Source organism: Centroberyx affinis, unplaced genomic scaffold (genome assembly GCF_046629955.1).
Source record: "Centroberyx affinis isolate AG114_WGS23_722 - 3 ecotype Tasmania unplaced genomic scaffold, CSIRO-AGI_Caff_v1 ptg002401l_1, whole genome shotgun sequence".
NCBI lineage: Eukaryota > Metazoa > Chordata > Actinopteri > Beryciformes > Berycidae > Centroberyx > Centroberyx affinis.
Window position 1 is genome coordinate 105,121 of NW_027280652.1, and position 15,924 is coordinate 121,044.

The 15,924-nt window shown below is 44.8% G+C and overlaps 1 protein-coding gene across 1 annotated transcript in view; it reads left to right on the forward strand.

Moving 5' to 3' along the window:
- Positions 1 to 15,924, forward strand: part of LOC139656176 (adhesion G protein-coupled receptor B1-like) — a gene marked incomplete at its 3' end in the record, with an annotated part of 82,153 nt that overhangs the window by 12,566 nt on the left and 53,663 nt on the right. Inside the window, exons 2-6 of the mRNA XM_071533680.1 lie at positions 10,249 to 10,407; positions 11,250 to 11,354; positions 12,167 to 12,334; positions 12,850 to 13,014; positions 13,862 to 14,026. Coding sequence (XP_071389781.1) covers positions 10,249 to 10,407; positions 11,250 to 11,354; positions 12,167 to 12,334; positions 12,850 to 13,014; positions 13,862 to 14,026 — 762 coding nt within the window. The remainder of the gene's footprint in view (positions 1 to 10,248; positions 10,408 to 11,249; positions 11,355 to 12,166; positions 12,335 to 12,849; positions 13,015 to 13,861; positions 14,027 to 15,924) is intronic.

The following is a 15,924-nucleotide window of genomic DNA, read 5'->3' on the forward strand; positions in this document are numbered from 1 at the left end:
TTTAAAAATGTCATTACAAAGTACAAATAATATAATTTGGATGGAGAGCTTGTGAAATTGTGATGGTCAAGCGTCTCATTTGTGATTACTACAGCAGAATAACATGGAGCTGATATTGCGATTCATTTTTCGTCACATTTTTGTATCATGATATATTGAATTTTCTATATATCATCCGATCCCCAGCTGTAAGCCATTCATTATCCCTCGTCCAACGCTGCTGCACCCATGGTCCTCTAGCATGCAAGACCCATGTGAAAGGATGCAGGCCGCGCTCTTACTTTGAAATCTTTTCACAATAAAAGTCCCAAGAATCAGCAGCCCCTGAGTAGATTTGTGCCGTTACATTTTCTTGTTTTTTTCTTTTTTTGCTGGGGGACAATTTAATCCTCTTCAGTACGGGAGGGGACGTGTCCCCTCCGTCCCCCCTGTGCTTGCTACAGCCTGAAATTAATAAATAATTCACATCTCCAGTGCTTCACTCAGGCCAAAATTTGGCAGGTCCCCACTTTGTGGCACTAGAGCCTTGAGTGCAACGAGCCAACATGAACACTTCATTTGCATAAAATGCTCTTCAGTAACAAACAAGGGCCATATCCAACATACTGTGCCCAGAATGGCGGCCTATGACAGACACATTGCAATACATTAAACATTGTTCAACTGACAGGTCTTCAAAGGTACTCGTTCATTTGAACATGGTGCTGTAAAGAACATTTCTGAAAGGGTTTTCAACAGCGCCCTAAAGCATTATGGTATGGTATACGCTATGGTACATGTTTGCTGCAGACTTGGTTGTATTTGGTTGCATTGGTTGTGGTGTGAACAGACTAGGGCTGAACAATGAATGAACAGACTTGGTTGTGTTGCCTTGTGGGAAACAAGGTTATTATCGTGACTAAAACTAAGACAAAAACTAGGTGTTTAAAAAACATTGTTGTAAACGGAAATAAAAATAAGAATTGTAAAACTAAACTAAAATGATCTTGTCTACATGTCAAACTAAAATAAAATAACTAATAATATATTTTTTTTAATGTGCTGGGTAAAAGAGAAAGAATTTCTGAACAAATTCAAAAATTTGCGTAACAACATTTTTGTGTCATTTTGTGTCTTTACATTACAGCATGGTAATAACAGGGTAATACCACCATTATTATGCTGTAATTACTGTTTATTAATGGTAATTACCTATGTAATATCCACATTATTGCATTGTAATTATTTTATATTTTAGGTGGTAATTACCAGGTAACATTCACCATATTACTGGGTAATAACAGATTTTTTAATGTTTCAATTCACCCTCATCTCAATATCTACATTATTACCAGAAAACAGAGATGCTTGTTTCTATGTAATAATGTGGAATCAGGGCTGGAAAATGCAACATTTCTCGTTCCTTTGGAGTTATACTGTTACAACCCATGATAACATCCACACCAAGGCTTTGGTTTATTACCAGGAGCTAAAAATAAATCCCAAACTATACAAACCCTTGTGGGAAAGCAAATCCATTTCCATTCCTGGTTAATTGTCTCTGTTTACTTCTAAAGGGTATACTCACATTCTGTATCGTGTTCGACTGCACTTCGATTTCATTGTAAGTGCACCGCCACTTTAAACACCCATTCCCCTGGTCCTGTATAGCACCTGTTTTGTTAAGAGTATAGATCCGCCCACCGGGGTGGAGGTGGAGATGGAGAACCTGCGTCTCCATACATCCACACATCTACAGTATGTACATCCATCCACAATCAACTCCCAGGGCCCTTCCTCCGTAGCCCGCCGTGATCAAACCCCAGGTAGGCCCTGACAGCCCGCCCCCCCCCCCCCACCCACCCACCACACACACATACACACACACACACACACACACCCATCTCTCTCTCTTTCTCTCTCACTCGCTCCTCTCTTTCTCTGAGTCACAATGCAGTCACCATCCCACACTGTGTGGGGAGACAAGGGCTTCTGATGTATGAGAGTGTTATAAAGCGTGGGAAGAGTAAACCACATTGCTCTGTACGGCCAGAAATGTGTGTGTGTGTGTGCGTGTGTGTGTGTGTGTGTGTGTGTGTGTGTGTGTGTGTGTGTGCGCCACCGCATCCAAGGCTTAACAGGTTAGCGATCCCCCGGATGCCTCTGACGATATTTCACATACCTTCCTGTACGGAGATGCAAATGAAGCAGCTAAAAAGTCCTCCCAAGGTAACTCGGAGATACAGCGAGAAAAAAAAACAAAAAAAACAACAACAATGACACATTCATCTGCGAGCTAAGGAGCTGCGGGATGAACGAGGAAGCCGAGAGAGAGAGAGATAGAGAGAGAGAGAGAAAGAGAGAGAGAGAGACCGGAGGACAGCGGGGGCGGTTCTTAAGTCTTAAAAAGCCATGCGAGGGAAGGCTGAGGGGGCGGGGGTGGGGGGGGGCGGGGAATCCACTCAAAAGTCCGCGGAGGAAATAAGACGAGGAGGCCCCCCCCCCCCCCCCCCGCGCGCCCGGGTTCCCACAGGAGCGCTTCAGCCTAAACGCCCCGGTGCATTGTGGGGCCGCTGGTAGGAAAAAACAACAACCTGTAAACAACACTCGGCGGAAGTCAAAGTACTCCTCGCTATCTCTCTCTTTTTTTTTTTTTTTTCGTACCGCGGAAATGAACAGAGGCACGAACGGGAGCTAAAGTTTGGCGGAGGTTTCCAAAATAATTGAGTTGTTTTTTTGACGAGTAAGCAGGGCCGGCTCTGAACTGCTGGAGGCCCTGGGGCAAGATTTTCCACGGAGGCCCCCCCCCTTTTGAGACAAAATCCAACCCACCGTTTAGCAATAAAGACTGAGTAAAAATGTAGTGTTTAAAGCAGTGATTCTCAACCTTTTTCATATCAAGGACCCCCTAATTTAGTCCACATTAGGGCCACAGACCCCCATTTGATGAGATTGTGTCTCTCAAACCCAAATCTGAGAATATTTTTACTGTCAGATATGATTTTGTCCAGAATTCCATAACTATCTGTATTGTAGGTAGAGAGATAACAGTGAAACTATGATCAAAACAGTCATTCTTCAACATTCTCTAACTGTGTTCACTTCTTGTAAATGAAATAATGCTGAAGTTTAACAAGTCATCAATTTGCTGGGGATTCCCTGGAACCCCCTCAAGGACCCCTGATGGTCCCCGGACCCCACGTTGAGAACCACTGGTTTAAAGCGTAATATGTTTGTTACCTGTTATAAGATACAGCGCATGAATATCAAGATAAAATGTAACAAATAAAAATAAAACTTTCAAGGGGGCCTCAGCCAATAAGATCCATCATCAGCTGGGGGGGGTGGGCCTTCCCCCGAATCGGTGCGTTTGATTGGCTTTATGATCACTGGCACGAAATGTGTCCAATAAGAACGGGTAAAGTCGAGAAAAACCTTCAGGACCTTATCAGCCGTTGTTTCTTCCGAAGATGGATGGATGTGTTGAGAAAGGGGAAAAAAAGAGAAAAAAGAGAAAAAAAAAACCCAGGAAAGCCTTTACTCGTATGAGCTGTCTGTCAGTCAGGCTGGAGAAAAAGTGGGAAAAACCATCTGATCCCCGCGGTGAAAGACCTTTTGAGCCGTTTCTTATCGCTCCCTCTGAAGCGGGGCATCCATCTTCGGAATTGAAATGTCTGGTCGGCTGACCCGCACCTGAAAAACCCGAAGAGGCGGCCCCCGCGTGATATGTATTTATAGACAATGGGTTTGGGCAGAGGGGTTGTAAGAGACGGTGCTGCTCCGGAAAGGCGGTCTTCAGCTGATAGGTGGTAACAGTCTTAACGTGGATTCACACTCGTTTCGGGCGTGTGAGATGAACAGACAAATCGGTTTTGGAAAGCGGATTAGAATTCAATTTCTCACGGTTGGAAGTATTCCCTTTTTGTTATATTCCCAAAACATGTCAGTTAGGGTTAATGTAGGGTAATATCAGGCCGATATTGGTCAGCATGGTCAGCATGGTCCATAGGGCTGAACAATTCATCAAAATTTTATCGAAATCGCAGAATTTTCAAATCGCAGGAGGCGCAATATTTGTTAAAGGTGAAATGTGTGTCAAAATATCATTTTAAATTAAATATTGTGGTGCTGCAGAGATGTCCTGGCCTACACATCATATTCTACAGACTTAAGAAAACATCTTTGTTTGGTACAGATCCCCGCCAAAAATCACACCATAATCATTTTAATACGTTTTTTCAATGAAAATGAGAGTAAAGATGTAAAAATGATCATTCCCTCTAATATCGCAAATCGTATCGCAATTGCAATATCAGTCAAAATAAGCGCAATTAGATCTTTTTTTTCAAAATCGTTCAGCCTTAATGGTCCGCCTCTGATGCGATGGAGTTTCCTCCTTAATCGCAGCTAGTGAATATGTTTTTTATTATTATTTTAACATCAGGATGTCCAGTCCAGTGTGGTGTGGGAGGATTTGACTCAACAGTCTGTAGTGAAACCTGCCTCACCCTGCCTATTTTAGGACCCACCTAAAAGAATCCCATGAGTCTTTCAGTGGAGAGTTTTAGTGTCCCATGATGGTCTCAATGCTGTTTCAGAGGCTTTTCCACCTAGTCAAGACTAAAGATCTGGGGGCAAACACTGAATACCTGACATTTTTAAACATTATTTGGCATGAAAATGCGCAAATCCAAAGGCTATCAGCAGCTTCATTTGAAAAACATCAGTACCGTGTACCTGGTGGCATGTTGACATGTTGGTGACGGGTGGGCTAATGTCACAGAGGAGCTGGCAGGGGAGCCGGCTGGGTGCCGGGTGCCAGGTGCACCCATGGGTTAAGCTTCCTGCACTAGGAGGGAGAGACTGATCGATGGGACGCGATAGTGTGAAGGGGCCCTGCTCAAATATTTACCTAGAGCAGAATACTGACGGCAGGCAGTACATTAGACCGCTTGGAAGGAAAGAAAGAAAGTAAGAGAGAAAGATAGAAAGAAAGAGAAGACAGACTGCAGAGTACAGACTGCAGGTAGTAGAATTGGACCTGTTGGAAAGAAAGAAAGAAAGAAAGAAAGAAAGAAACAAACAAACAAACAAACAAACAAGAAAGAAAGAATAAAGACTGCAGGCAACAGATTAGATTAGATTAAGGAAAGAAAGAAAGAAAGAAAGAGAAGACAGACTGCAGAGTACAGACTGCAGGTAGATTAGACCTGTTGGAAAGAAAGAAAGAAAGAAAGAAAGAAAGAAACAAACAAACAAACAAACAAACAAACAAAAAAGAAAGAAAGAAAGAATACAGACTGCAGGCAACAGATTAGACCTGTTGGAAAGAAAGAAAGAAAGAAACAAACAAACAAACAAACAAGAAAGAAAGAATACAGACTGCAGGCAACAGATTAGATTAGATTAGATTAGATTAAGGAAAGAAAGAAAGAAAGAAAGAAAGAAAGAAAGAAAGAAAGAAAGAAAGAAAGAAAGAGAATACAGACTGCAGGTACTAGATTCATGTTGGAAAGAAAGAAAGAAAGAAAGAAAGAAAGAAAGAAACAGAATACAGACTGCAGACATTAGACCTGTTCGAAAGAAAGAAAGAAAGAAAGAAAGAAAGAAAGAAAGAAAGAAAGAATACAGACTGCAGGCAACAGATTAGACCTGTGGGAAAGAAGAATGAAAAGAAAGAAAGGTAAAAAAAAAGAGAGAATACAGACTGCAGGTACTAGATTCCTGTTGGAAACAAACAAACAAACAAAAAAGAAAGAAAGAAACACAATACAGACTGCAGGCAACAGATTAGACCTGCTGGAAAGAAAGGAAGAAAAAAAAATGAATGAAAGAAAGAAAGCACTAAAAGGGGACAATGAATATATTGTATATGCAAACAAGAAATTCCATCTAGTGACCACCATTATCTTTCCACCAGTGGAAATGAAAGAGAGAAAGAAGAAGAAGAAGAATAACCAGCCTCTCTGTTCTGCAGACACCTTGCATCCACTGACATGGCATGCTAACACACGTCTGCCGTTTTTTCATCCCCCTCCCCTTCTTTATCTGTCCTAATATCCCCACCCTTCTCCTCCTGTCCTCCCTTCATCTCCCCCACTCTCTCTCTCGCTCTCTCCTCCATCCCCTCTCTCCCCCTCCTTTTCACCGCTCCTGTTATCTCCAGCCTGCAGTGGACCGCTTCTGTCCTCTGGGTGTCAGCACTCGCCTTATCCTTCAATTCTGCCATTCAGCTCGCATTGGAACCCATCGGCCCCCATTTCCTCCTCCCTGTATTCATTAGTATTATTATTATTATTTTCTTTCTTTCTCCCCCCCCCCCACTTGTCTCTCTCCTCCTTTCCATATATACCCCCCCCCCCACACCCCTTCCAGCTTCTTTCCTTCTTGTTGTCCCGCTACAGTTGTCATCTTCTACATCATATTTCACCCATCCCTTCCCCTCACCAATACAGCCCGTCACACACACACACACACACACACACACACACACCCAAAAGCTCTTTTAAGATCGGGTTACGGCGGATTTATCGATCGGCGAAGTCCCCCCCCCCACCACCACCACCACTTATTGATGACTTCAAAGCGGCGCCGAAACCGGATCCCCGTAACGGGAGATGCCCGGTCCAGTCATCCCACTGCTCCGAATAGGGGAAAGGGTGGGGGGGGGGGGGGGGGGAGGAAGGTGACTTTCAGGAAGTTCACTATGGGGAGAAAACAGACACACACACACACACACGCATGCATATTCGAAAAATATGGCCGAAAAGCGCACTATTCGCAAAAAGGCAATCAGGGAAGGGAAAGAGAAAGAGAAGAGTGTGTGTGTGTTTTAAAGATAGGCGAAGGTCAAAGTAAATAGGGGGATTTTTTTTTTTTTTTTTTTTTTTAGGAGGGAGGGAGGATGAGTTGAAGGATTATTGAAGAGGTGACTCGGACTCCGCAGTGGTCTCTGCTATGGGGGGTGTGAGGGGGGGGCTGACAAAAGAGCCCCCCCCCCCCCCCCCCCCTTTCTGAATTATTGAGAACATAATGAAACGTCCTTGCGGAGAGAGAAAGAAAACACCGCATTATTCTCCTCCCATTTCTCTCTCTCTCTCTCTCTCCCCACCCTCCACCCCCCCCCCCGAGAGACTGATTATTGGGCAGAAAAAAAAAAAAAAGTTCCTAGTCTTGTCGTTTCGTTTCTCTTTTTTTTTTTTTTTAAAGCAGAAGAATGAATCTTATCTCTAAATGGACCCGCCCCGCCCTCCCTCTCCCCCCCCCCCCCTCCCGCTCTTTTTTTTTCTCTCTCGCCTTCGCCAAAGCCTTCATTTGACAGAAGGAGCTTCTGTCCTTTTGCTCCAAACTGCAGTTAATCTCCCTCTGTATTCATAGAGCATATTTGTTCACAATAAATCCGGAATGATTCGGGGGGGGGGGGAAAGAGAGGAGGCTGAAGGTTATTCTGCTGCATTGTGCTCACTTTTTTTATTTCCTGAAACAGTGGAAGTTGTTGGTCAAGGGCCCGCTATTTTAGTCTACATTAGGGCCACGGACCCCCATTTGATGAGGACCCAAATCGGACCCGGACAGACCCAGATCTGACAATATTTTTATTGTTAGATATGATTTTGTCCAGAATTCCATGACTATCTGTATTGTAGGTAGAGAGATAACAGAGAAACTATGATCAAAACAGTCATTCTTTACATTCTATAATTGTGTTAAATAAAATAATGCTGAAGTTTAACACTTCATCAATTTGCTGGGGACCCCCTGGAACCCCCTCAAGGACCCCTGCTGGTCCCCGGACCCCACGTTGAGAACCACCGGTCTAGTATATGATGTTTTAACACTAGAAAGGCCAATGGAAGGCTAACACTGGCCTGTACACAGTGGCTGAAATTCACTTTTTGGCTGAAATTCACTTTTTGGCTTCACTTAATGATAACTAATATACAGTTTTCATAGAAATGTGTCACCCTACCCGTTTTCAATGCTGTTCTGTATACAGAAGCAGGTGCTGTGTTTTAATTTAAACCTCACTTACTAAGAGAGAGTGTATGGTGGCCAGCAGGGACAAAGTTCAAGAAAGGCAAAGACAGTATTGTATATCAGTGATTCTCAACGTTTTTCATATCAAGGACCCCTACTTTAGTCCACATTTGATGAGATTTTGTCTCTCGAACACAAATCTGGGAATATTTGTATTGTTAAATATGATTTTGTCCTGAATTCCATGACTATCTGTATTGTAGGTAGAGAGATAACAGAGAAACTATGATCAAAACAGTCATTCTTCTACATTCTCTAATTGTGTTAACTTCTTGTAAATGAAATAACGCTGAAGTTTAACAATTCAGCAGTTTGCTGGGGACCCCCTGGAACCCCCTCAAGGACCCCCTGGTGGTCCCCGGACCCCATATTGAGAACCACAGTTGTATATAACAGAGGAATTCAAATGTTATTGTTTTGAATGTCACCGTGCGGTCGGTGACCCCTTATTGATTCATCCACCAAAGACACATTTTACTACATTTTAATTTCAGAAAACGGATAAGTCACGGAGGGGCATTTTTGAAAAGTGAATGTTCTAATTCTGAAATTGTAAAAAAAAACAAAAAAAACGGGCATTAATTGATTACAGCTGGAATTACCATATCGTTGGTCAATGAGTGTTTTTTTTTTTTGTTTCTTTGGGTTTCCAATTGGACACTGCGGCCAATCCCTGCCGTCGGATTGCTTTGTGCGCTGATGAGAGCGGTCACAGAAACATAAGCAAATCCAATTTCACAGCCATGAGTAAACAATTTGGCCACACTCGGTCAGCCCCGCTGACAACAAACAGATATCGACTGTGATCGCTGGTGCCTGCTAATTTCATTTCGGGAAACGGGGGAAAGGAAATCGTTTACGAATTTTGACTTTTTCCATTGAGATCTGTCTCCTCCAATCCATAAAGTTTGACTTCGGCACGGCGGAGAGAGAATCTGCATCTGGAATTATATGTGTGTGTGTGTGTGTGTGTGTTGTGGTGTGTGACTCTTTTGACTGAATCAAGTGCTCTCCACGCTGCCCTCCCTCACCCCGGCCCTCACCCCCGAGGAAATTGATTTGCGAGTAATTAAAAAACGTGTGTCTGGACGTTGGCCAGCTTCATGTTCTATTCATGCAGATTAATACATATTTGTCGTCGCCTGTGGGGGCTGAAAGGCATCTGTCTGTGCCATTAAACATTCATGAGCACGCGGGACGCAAAGAGAGAGAGCCGTTCAGGGGGGCTCTTTAACCCCCCCCCCCCCCCCCGCTCCTCCTCCTCCTCCTCCTCCTATCAGCGCACATCTTAATGGAGCACATTAAATCAGAATGGCCGGACGGGGATTTCGCGATGACAGCGGCATTCATCACGCCTCTGTTTTAAAGGAAAAATCCCCCCTCGGATACTCTTACGCTTGTTAGATATCATCAATCTGTGGTGCTCAGTGTATTCCAGGAGTTACTTTTGTGTTGCAATTTACTTTTTTTTTTTTTCTCGGTGCACCCACTTTTCCCTCGGCCCGTCGCAGCTACTTCTACTTCAGCGAGTGATTTACTACGTTTCCCAGAATGCCTTTCGTCGACCCACGGATAAGGGGGGCGTGGACTTGTTGCTTTCAGTCAAAGTCCAACGCATTATGTAATAACTCGACAAAATGTAATGCATTTTCACTTCGTTATGTAATAACACCCGCATTTTGTAATGATCTGCCGCGTTTTGTAATACACAGCCTGAACGCAATATGTAATAAATTTCCCCGCATTTTGTAATAAATGATTGCATATTGCGGTGGTTATTTGTCATACACAGTGGCAATTCAAGGTGCTTTACAAAGAACAATGAATAAATAAATAAATAGTGGTGCAGATAAAAACAAGATTTCAAATACGTTTAACATTTTTTAAAGAACTAAAATACTAAACTAAACTAAAACTTAACTAAAAGTATCCATGATCAGTGTGGTTTTGAGTCCTGATCAATCAATCAATCAATCAATTTTTTATTTGTCATGTGTAATCATTCAGGTACAATCACAGTGAAATGTAATCCTGTCCGTTCTGATTTACATAAAACATAAAATGCGGCAGATTATTACATAATGCGTTGTTACACACTCTAAAACAGTATTTTAGGGTGGACTTCCCCCTTAAAAGATGGCATTTCCCAGGGCATAGCTGCTAACACCACCAAGTGTGTGTGTGTGTGTGTGTGTGTGTGTGTGTGTGTGTGTACGCGTCTGCGCTCTCCAGGTGTCTGGAGCGCGTGGGGCCAGTGGGCCAAGTGCAGCAGCGAGTGCGGCGGCGGGGTCCAGACCCGGACCCGGACCTGCCAGTCCCCCCCGGAGGAGTCCTACCTGTGCGAGGGCGTGGTGGAGGAGGGCCGGCCCTGCAACCCACAGCCCTGCGCCGGTGAGCCCTGAACAACCCCCCCCCCCCCCACCCCCACCCCTCACCCCCACCCCCCCGCTATGTCCATGTATATGTGTGTGTGTTCATGTATGTGTGTTTCCGGGCCACTTTTTTCTGTGTTTTTTTTTTTTTTTTTTTTTTTTTTTTTTACCTCTTCTGTTCTGTTCTCACATCTTTGTCCGTGTTGTATTTGCATCATCCACCCTCGTGTCTAATAAGTCAGCGCTTTGACTTAAGGAGTGCATGTTGGAAAGGGGACTTTGATCGATGAAACAATAATGAAGTCATGGTCGAGAGGGTTTTTTTTTTCCAAGACCATGCATGTGCCCACAATGTGTCGCAATCGTTACTCTCCGAAAACGGCTAAAGGGACACTGCTGAGCAAAGGAAAAGCATTCCAGTGTAGAAACCACCTCCGCTATTGACTGAATTGTTGTGCTTTCATTGCATAAAGCTTTCTTCCTTTGTCCAGAACTGCTTTTCTGGGCCCCCCAAAAAAAACGGCAGATTGTCACAGTGTTTGTTTTTTTTTGGTCAGTTCCTCATGCCATTAGAGGCATCCGAACACGTTTTCACACTCAGATGAACACCAATAGGCAACAGCTGAAAACACAAAAAAAAAAAAACGACGACTCAACACATACACACACACACACACACCTGCATTTCAGAAAAAAGTCCCAAGTTTGGCTGATGCTGCTCTGGGTGACCAATCACGTCACGGTTGTGCTCCCGAAAAAAAAAAAATATATAACCGTTTTTTTTAGAGCTTCCCACTTCTAACACCTCCCCCCCCCCCCCCCCCCCCCCCCCTCCTCCCGGCCTTGCCTCACCCCCTTTAGGCAAAGGCCGCCATCTCTCTCGCAGCCAATCACTCCGCTCGGTGGACAGCCGCAAGCGCGATGACGTAGACAAGGCCCGCGGCGGACAGCAGAGCCCACAGACAGGTAAGACAAACGGGACGCAGCTGGGATCCCAATGCATCAGTCACTATGGCAGCTTGGGTGACCGCCACACTTAACCGATAGGCCACGACACCCACCACCACCATCCACACCACCACCACCACCACCAAGAGGCTAGAGACGTACCACCGCACTCCTAAAATACACATCTATCAAAATCTCCCCAAAAAAGAGTGCCACGTCCGCAACGGACTGATTCCAACATGGACCCTGAACCTGAACATGGTGAAAATGGTATTTTTTACGTGAGGTCATAACCAGGAGATTGTACCCCCCTTTTGTCTGTAAAACATGATATTAAATGGAGTCTTCCTTCTCGATTTAGCCAATCAATTCCCCCCCCACATTCCTGTTTTAGTTCTCCTCTTCCTGCTTCCCCTGTTGGACAGCCATGACTGCCCAACTTCCCCCCCCCCCCCCCTCCCCCTTAACTGGCTCGGGCTCGACTTGACCGGGAACCTTTCCGAATATGGGCAATCATGGCCGTTGCATTGAGACGATTGACATATCCTAAGCCAGTGGCATTCACTTCCCCCCTCCTTACCGGGAAGTCGATGCAGAGGATATGGCATCAGAGGCCCTCCCCCCCCCCCAGAGTTGCAGAAAGAACGGCAGAACAAAATCCACCCCCCCTCCACCCCCCAACCTCGTCACGCCGCAAACCCTTCCCCTCTTTTGGCCGAGGAGGCTGCGTCCCGCATGCTAATTCGTTTTGGCCCTGTCCTCTTCCTCTTCCTCTTCCCCCCCCCCCCTGTCCTCCCCATCCTCTACCCATCCCTGCCTCCCTCCCTCAGTAGACTCAGCGTCAGGGGAGGAGTGGTCGGCGTGGAGTGTGTGTTCTGCCACGTGCGGGGAGGGCTGGCAGAGTCGCACTCGTTTCTGTGTGTCCTCCTCCTACAGCACCCAGTGTAGCGGGCCACTGCGAGAGCAGCGACCCTGCAACAACTCTGCCGTGTGTCCAGGTAAGCCCCCGCCCCCCCCCCCCCCACCCCCACCCGCTGCCACCTCCCTGCTCTCACCCGGGGCCCTCTTCCGGATCCCCCTCCCCCCCCGCCGCCTCACCCATACAAGACATCCTGACTCCCCTCCCCGTCCTCGGGCTCTTAACAAATCCCATGGCCCCCGGGTTGATTTCTACCCTCGCCTTACAGAAAGGGCTTTGCCTACAGATTAGAAGGATCCCTGCTGTAATGATCGGGATTTCATGGTGTTCTCAAGCTTCCCCTCTACATGCAGGCAGGCAGGGAGACTCCTCTCAACTCACAGATAGCAATATTACCACGGGTCCACAGACCGGCATAGATGATCCCAGTTAAACCAGCTGAGCCAGCACAGTAACTGACAAGCTGAGGGTACAGTCGGGCGTCCCGGTAGGTTTGTATTCCGGATGTTAGCGCAGTGGGGTGTGTTCTGTGTGTTGTCCAGGGCGTCTGTGTCTTTCCGTCTATAAATCATACCCTAGCCGCTCTGATTGCAGTGCACGGCGCTTGGGACGAGTGGTCGCCGTGGAGTTTGTGCTCCTCCACCTGCGGGCGAGGTTACAGGGACCGCACACGGACATGCAAACCCCCTCAGTTTGGGGGAGATCCCTGCGAGGGCCCGGAGAAGCAGACCAAGTTCTGCAACATCGCTGTCTGTCCAGGTAAGGAACACACTCCTACTATACGTATGGTTCATGTATATATTTATGGTCACAAGTATTTGAAAAACAAGTAAAGCCCTAGTTGCATGCCTGCTAGCCTAGTGAGTGTCTTGGCAAATGAAATTACGAAATGAAAAATCAAAACAAATCTCCAATAATAACTTAAAATATATGCTAACATACACTAAGCGAGGCCTAATACACCTGATGTTACATTCTCAGAAAAAGTTTAAGCCCATGAAGAAGCCCAAAAAACAATATGCAAAACCAAAATCAAACAATCTGATGTTGTAAAATGACATAACTTACCTTATCAGGAAAACCAGGGAACTTGAAATGAATCTTCTATTAGCTAGCCAAACTAGCATCAGCAGGAGCATTAGCTGGTCTATAACAGTTACTATCACAGGCATTTCAGACAAGGTAGTTTAACAAGAACCTAATGTACATCCTTCAGGCTCTTAGTGATATCAACACATGCAGATGGCAAGCATAAAAATATGGGTTCATGTTCATTTTTCAGTATTTCCAGTGTACAGATAATTAGTCTTAGTCTTAGATAATTGCATATTCTACACTGTTACTATTTTCTTAACAGGTTTTGTCAGAAAAATAATATTCCACAGTGACTTTACTTTAATGCAAGCAATTATTTTGTCAGAGTAGATGTCTCATTTTTCAAACGGTGCAAAATTCACTTCATTTGTTAAACCATACAGGTCAAGCAAGCTGAAATTAATTACGTATATAACCCAAGGCGTATCCATGATACACGGAATGACTAACATACCACCTGCGTTTATTATTCTTTTGTTTTCTTGTTGTCCCCGGCCCCGGCTGTCCTCAGTGGACGGAGTGTGGAATGAGTGGTCCAGCTGGAGCTCCTGCTCCACCTCCTGCTCCAATGGGACCATGCAACGAACCCGGGAGTGTAACGGCCCCTCGTACGGAGGCTCCGAGTGCCGCGGGGAGTGGCTGGAGACTGTCGACTGCTTCCTCGGGGACTGCCCGGGTACGATAGAGGCGGGGCCGTAGCCTGGCCAACATTTTTAGTGAGGTTCAAAAATCCTTAGCTGGGGAGTCTGGAGAAATGTTGACCATTTAAAATCAATTTCTTGCATTTGCATTATTTATGTCCATGTGAAACTGCAAAAATGACTTACTATCCTGCATTTGCCATGTTCCCAGGGTCCTATGTTCCCAGGGTCCTATGTTTAACCCTAACCCTAAACCCTAACCCTAACCCTAACCCTAACTAACCATATTAAGTGAATACAGAGCTGGGGAACATCTTTTTCAGGTTCCCATTATGTGCTATATAGAGCTGGGGAACATAGGACCCTGGTAATGTAGGAACTTGGGAACATAGGACCCTGCAACATAGGAATGACTCCATCACAACAGCCCAGTTATTATGCGAGATCTGCCAGGGAGGCCACCTCTTGAAGAGCTACACTGTATATAGAGGGTTTTAAGCTCAGTTAAAGATGACTTACTAACAGACACAACAGTATTTAAATTAACTTGAACACCGGAATCTTTTAGAAAGACACAATTTGACTATATTAGCACAGAAAATAAATTGCTAATGTTTGGAATGTTTTAGTTATGCTAGCTTGCAAGCTAAAGGCTGCATGCGTTGCGTGAACGTGGCTTTGCTAGTGCTTACGGCTAAGTGACAATTTCCAAATGTACCCAGTGAGCACCAACCGGGTGATATTTGGTCTGAACGTCTAAGACCTCTTTTCGCCCTCTTTTCAACCAGCTAAAATGCGGTTACAACATCAACGTGTCACAAAACACAAATTTATCCAAAGTCATATTGCACTGGCAGGCGAAATGTGGTCTACACGAAGATGTAATTTCAACGCATTTAATTTTTCATTTAAAATGTCATAAATATGGAACTATATAGGCTGTGTGCTGCCAACAAGAAGCTTCCAGGACATCGTAATCGGAGCATCTCTATACATTAATGTCATATAAGAAATTGCGCTTACCGCTGTAACGCCCATGCGCAAGTACTTAGGTGGTACAGCTTCGACTACAACTGACACAGTTAAGTGGTGTATATACTAAGGGTTATATACTAAAATATTTAATGCAAAATGCAGTGCGCCTACTGGTTAAGACGCATACCTCATAACCGCAACATCTGTGTTTTGAATCCGGCTGTGGACTTTTGTTGCATGTCACCCCCCCATCTCTCTCTCTCCCTTTATTTTTCCTGTCTTTGAACATTGAACGTTCACATTTAGACCATATTTCACCGGTGAAATATGGTCTACATGTGAACATTCAATCAACGTCTTCAAATAGTCGGTGAAAAAACTTTCACTTTTGAACCTGTTTTGAACGTCTTTTCACCGGTGACCAAAGTCATTTTTTAAACGTCTTTTCAACAGAAAAATGCTCACTGGGTACAGGCAGGGAGAAAACCTTACCTAGGTCTGGACCTCAGTGTCCTTGTGTGTCGCTACAGCGTTGGGTAGCAGGCAGTGAATGAGTGTGTAGCCTATATCAGTGATTCTCAACCTTTTCCATATCAAGGACCCCTAACTTAGTCCACATTAGGGCCATGGACCCCCAAATTGATGTGATTTTGTCTCTCGGACCCAAAACTGAGAAGATTTTTATTGTTAGATATGATTTTGTCCAGAATCTCATGACAATCTGTATTGTAGGTAGAGAGATAACAGTGAAACTATGATCAAAATAGTCTATATTTGTTCTACATTTTCTAATTGTGCTTCTTGTAAATGAGTTTAACAGTTCATACATTTCCTGGGGACCCCCTGGAACTCCCTCAAGGACCCCTGGTGGTCCCCGGACTCCACGTTGAGAACCACTGGCCTATATCATGTGCGTGTGAATGTGTCTTTCGCAGTTCTGTCTAACGCTTTCATGTCT